At 34.1% G+C, this 3,200-nt stretch overlaps 1 protein-coding gene across 1 annotated transcript; it reads right to left on the bottom strand.

Moving 5' to 3' along the window:
- Nucleotides 1-242: 242 nt before the first annotated feature.
- LOC104107766 (phospholipase A1-Igamma2, chloroplastic-like) lies at nucleotides 243-1,630 on the bottom strand. Its single transcript, XM_009616649.4, has one exon. The coding sequence runs from the start codon at nucleotides 1,580-1,582 to the stop codon at nucleotides 308-310; it is 1,275 nt and encodes a 424-aa protein (XP_009614944.4). The 5' UTR covers nucleotides 1,583-1,630; the 3' UTR covers nucleotides 243-307.
- Between the last annotated feature and the right edge of the window lie 1,570 nt (nucleotides 1,631-3,200).

The following is a 3,200-nucleotide window of genomic DNA, read 5'->3' as shown; positions in this document are numbered from 1 at the left end:
CACATCCCTAAAGAGATGGTGTGTGACTCCAACAAGGCTCAAACCCATGACCTATAACGGGGACAACTTTACCGTTGCTCTAAAGAGTCGGTGTGCGACCAACAAGGGGAGGAAGTGAAAGTATAATTTAAAAGAGTTCCGTAGAAACAACCTCTTGCAGAAATACAGGGTAAGGTTGCGTGCAATAGACCAATGTGGTCCAGCCCTTCTCCGGACCCCGCGCATAGAGGAAGTTTAGTGCACTGCACTTTTGTTTTTAATATCAGAAAAACTAATAAACTTAAATAGAGCTTAAATAAGAAGAAAGTTATACTAACCCGTCGAGTAAATGCAGGTGAACCTCCAAATTGTGGAAGTATGTGAGATTATCTATATCTTTCAAGAAAGGGGAAGTCTTGTGATCCAAAACAAGCTCTTCTCCAACATGCAAATAACACCAAGGTAAGAACAATTCACCAACTTTTTGAACAAATGTAGGAACATTCTCATTTAGAAAAATCCCAGGAACTGCTGGAACTTTGTCATGTTTATTTACTACTCTTAACACCTTCACTCCTAATCCCTCAAGCCTTTGCTTAAATCTAATGTTCCCAACTCTTGGCCCTGAGAATGAGAAGACACATATAGGTATAACGCGACCATCTTCGCGTACATCTAGTCCAATCTCTGCAATATCATAAGCATTTATTGTAGCTAAAGCACTTCCCAAACTATGTCCTGTTATTGTTATACTTATTTCCTCATTCGAGTATCTGTCTATCAATCGCTTCACTTCAGCTAAAACCTGTTCTCTTGCTGAGACCTTGCAAAAGTTGCATTCGTCGTCTTTGCTGGTGTAGATTTCCAAGAATCCTGCTTCAACTTTTATGGTTGGATCGCGACTAGGAATCTTGTGATATCTAGTTGGTTTTTGAAAATCCATGAAATCTGCTATCTTTTCAAGATCTGTCACTGTGCCACGCCACGCAATTGTTATGTCACGACGCCCTAAATGTGTCGAATATTCATCATTTGAAACTGCTACATAGCCAATCCAATTTGCTTTATGACTCCATGCATCAGGCCAAAGAGGTACTTTAAAAAAACTTGGTATATTAATATGGTACATGGAATAAATATAGCTGGTTACATTATAACCATGATTTGCTGACAATCCAAGACTCTGGAAAAATAATCCAGGATCAATTTTACAGCTACCACAAAACTTAGAATCTTGATCCAAATGGAATGCATCGTAACATGCTTGTGCCATCTCACCATAACGTATTAGCTCTGCTCGTAATAGAGGATTGATAGGATCAAGCATCCCTTCCCAATCGTTTTGACCATGAATATCTTTCCATTTCTCTGCTATTTTTGCTTCTTCATCGTCGTAAACTTTGTTTTTCTTCTTCTTTATGTCGGATAATATAGGAAAGGAAGAATCATTCTTTGATAAAACCTTGAGAGAGTAATTTCTAGTAGTAACTTTTTTTCCTGGCTCAGAGAAAAAGAACATAGTGGCTTGACTAGGATTTTTCATTATGTTTGGTTTTTGTAAATTTGTGAACAAAGATATGATCCTAGAATTGGAGATGATCATTGTTTTGTGTAGATAGAATGTTTCTTGTGTTGGTATTAACTAACAATAAAAAGAATTGCACTTAGGCTGGTTGAGTAAAGATTGTGTGCTTAATGACTTTATATTAGTACTTAAGTCTATCTTTTTTATTCTCTGAAAATTTTCTTGAATATTCATTGCCATTGCTGTTTGAATTTTGAAAGCTGACTTATAATTTGGAGTGTCCTATATTCCTTTTATAATTTCCTTGACTTGGAATATCGTTGTCTTTCATCTGATTCTTCTGTTTTATTGGTTTAATAGTCATAGTTCCAGCTACATTAGAGATTAAATTAAATTAGGTTGGTAGTTGGTTTTCAAGTTTATAACTTAGTCTTTTTTTCTTTCTTTTTAAACTAGTCAGATTGAATAGATAGAAAGTGAGGTTAGCTTTTACGGTGGGAGCCTTGGAACAACAGTAAAATTTATTATGTGTGAGTTTTAGGTCACGGATTCGAGCCGTGGAATCGGCCATTTATACTTGCATCAGGCTTAGGCTGCCTACATTATACCTCCTTAATTACAGCGGTATCCGAAAACGTATCATCCTCTTTGGGACATTAGAAATATATATATTTTTATAAAAAGACCCTATTCGAGAGTCAAGAAGATTAAATATTTGGATGGATAATGTTGACTATTTCTTGTTAAATGGTACACTCAAATTATTCTACCTATGTTCACATTAATTTGTATTGTTTCTATTGGTCGCAAAGGTTAATAATTACGTACAAGCTTTGACGTATGGTGCATGACGTAAAATATTTGTTAAGCAGACAATTAATAACTTAGTCTTTTTTTTCTTTCTTTTTAAACTAGTCAGATTTAACATATAGTGAGGTTAGTTTTTATGGTACGAGTCTCGAAGCAACAGTAAAGTTTGTTATGTGTGAGATTTAAGTCACGGGTTCGAGTCGTGGAATCAACCACTTACACTTACATCGGGCTTAGGCTTTCTACATTATACCTCCTTACGGCGGTATCCGAAAACGAAAAGTATCATCCTCTTTAAGACGGTAGGAATATATATTTTTATAAAAAGACCCTATTAGAGAGTCAAGAAGATTAAATATTTGGGTGGACTATTTCTTGTTAAATGGTACACTTAAATTATTCTACCTATGTTCACATTAATTTGTATAGTTTCTATAGTTGGTAATCGTATTTTAATGAATCATCTGTAGTTAATCAACTAATTATTCATTTTGTAACTTATATGAATGATAAACAGTGAAAAGGAAGACTAATTCAGTTAATCAACAAGAGTGACTTCGCCAGTCTTTTAGCTATACTCCCTCCGTCCCCTTTTATGTGGCGGGTTCGAATTTCGAGAGTTAAATGAGTTTTTCTTTGACCTTATTTTTTTCATTTAAGTATTTTAAAATATTAATTATTGTGACTTATAATACTTTTTACGTAATTTTTAAATTTATAAATTTTATTTCAAAAAAACTTAAAGATTCTATGTCTAAATTCATGGTCTAATTTTTAAGGTTTGACTCTAAAAATCTGAACTCCGCCATATAAATTGGGACATAGGAAGTACTATTAATACATAGCATTTCAGACAATATATATATATATATATATATCAATCAAC

This window comes from Nicotiana tomentosiformis, chromosome 9 (assembly GCF_000390325.3).
Source record: "Nicotiana tomentosiformis chromosome 9, ASM39032v3, whole genome shotgun sequence".
NCBI classification, from domain to species: Eukaryota; Viridiplantae; Streptophyta; class Magnoliopsida; order Solanales; family Solanaceae; genus Nicotiana; species Nicotiana tomentosiformis.
This window is presented reverse-complemented; position numbering and strand designations above follow the sequence as displayed.

Coding starts and splice junctions, on each gene's coding strand:
- LOC104107766 (XM_009616649.4), bottom strand. CDS start 1,582: ATGATCATCTCCAATTCTAGGATCATATCTTTGTTCACAAATTTACAA.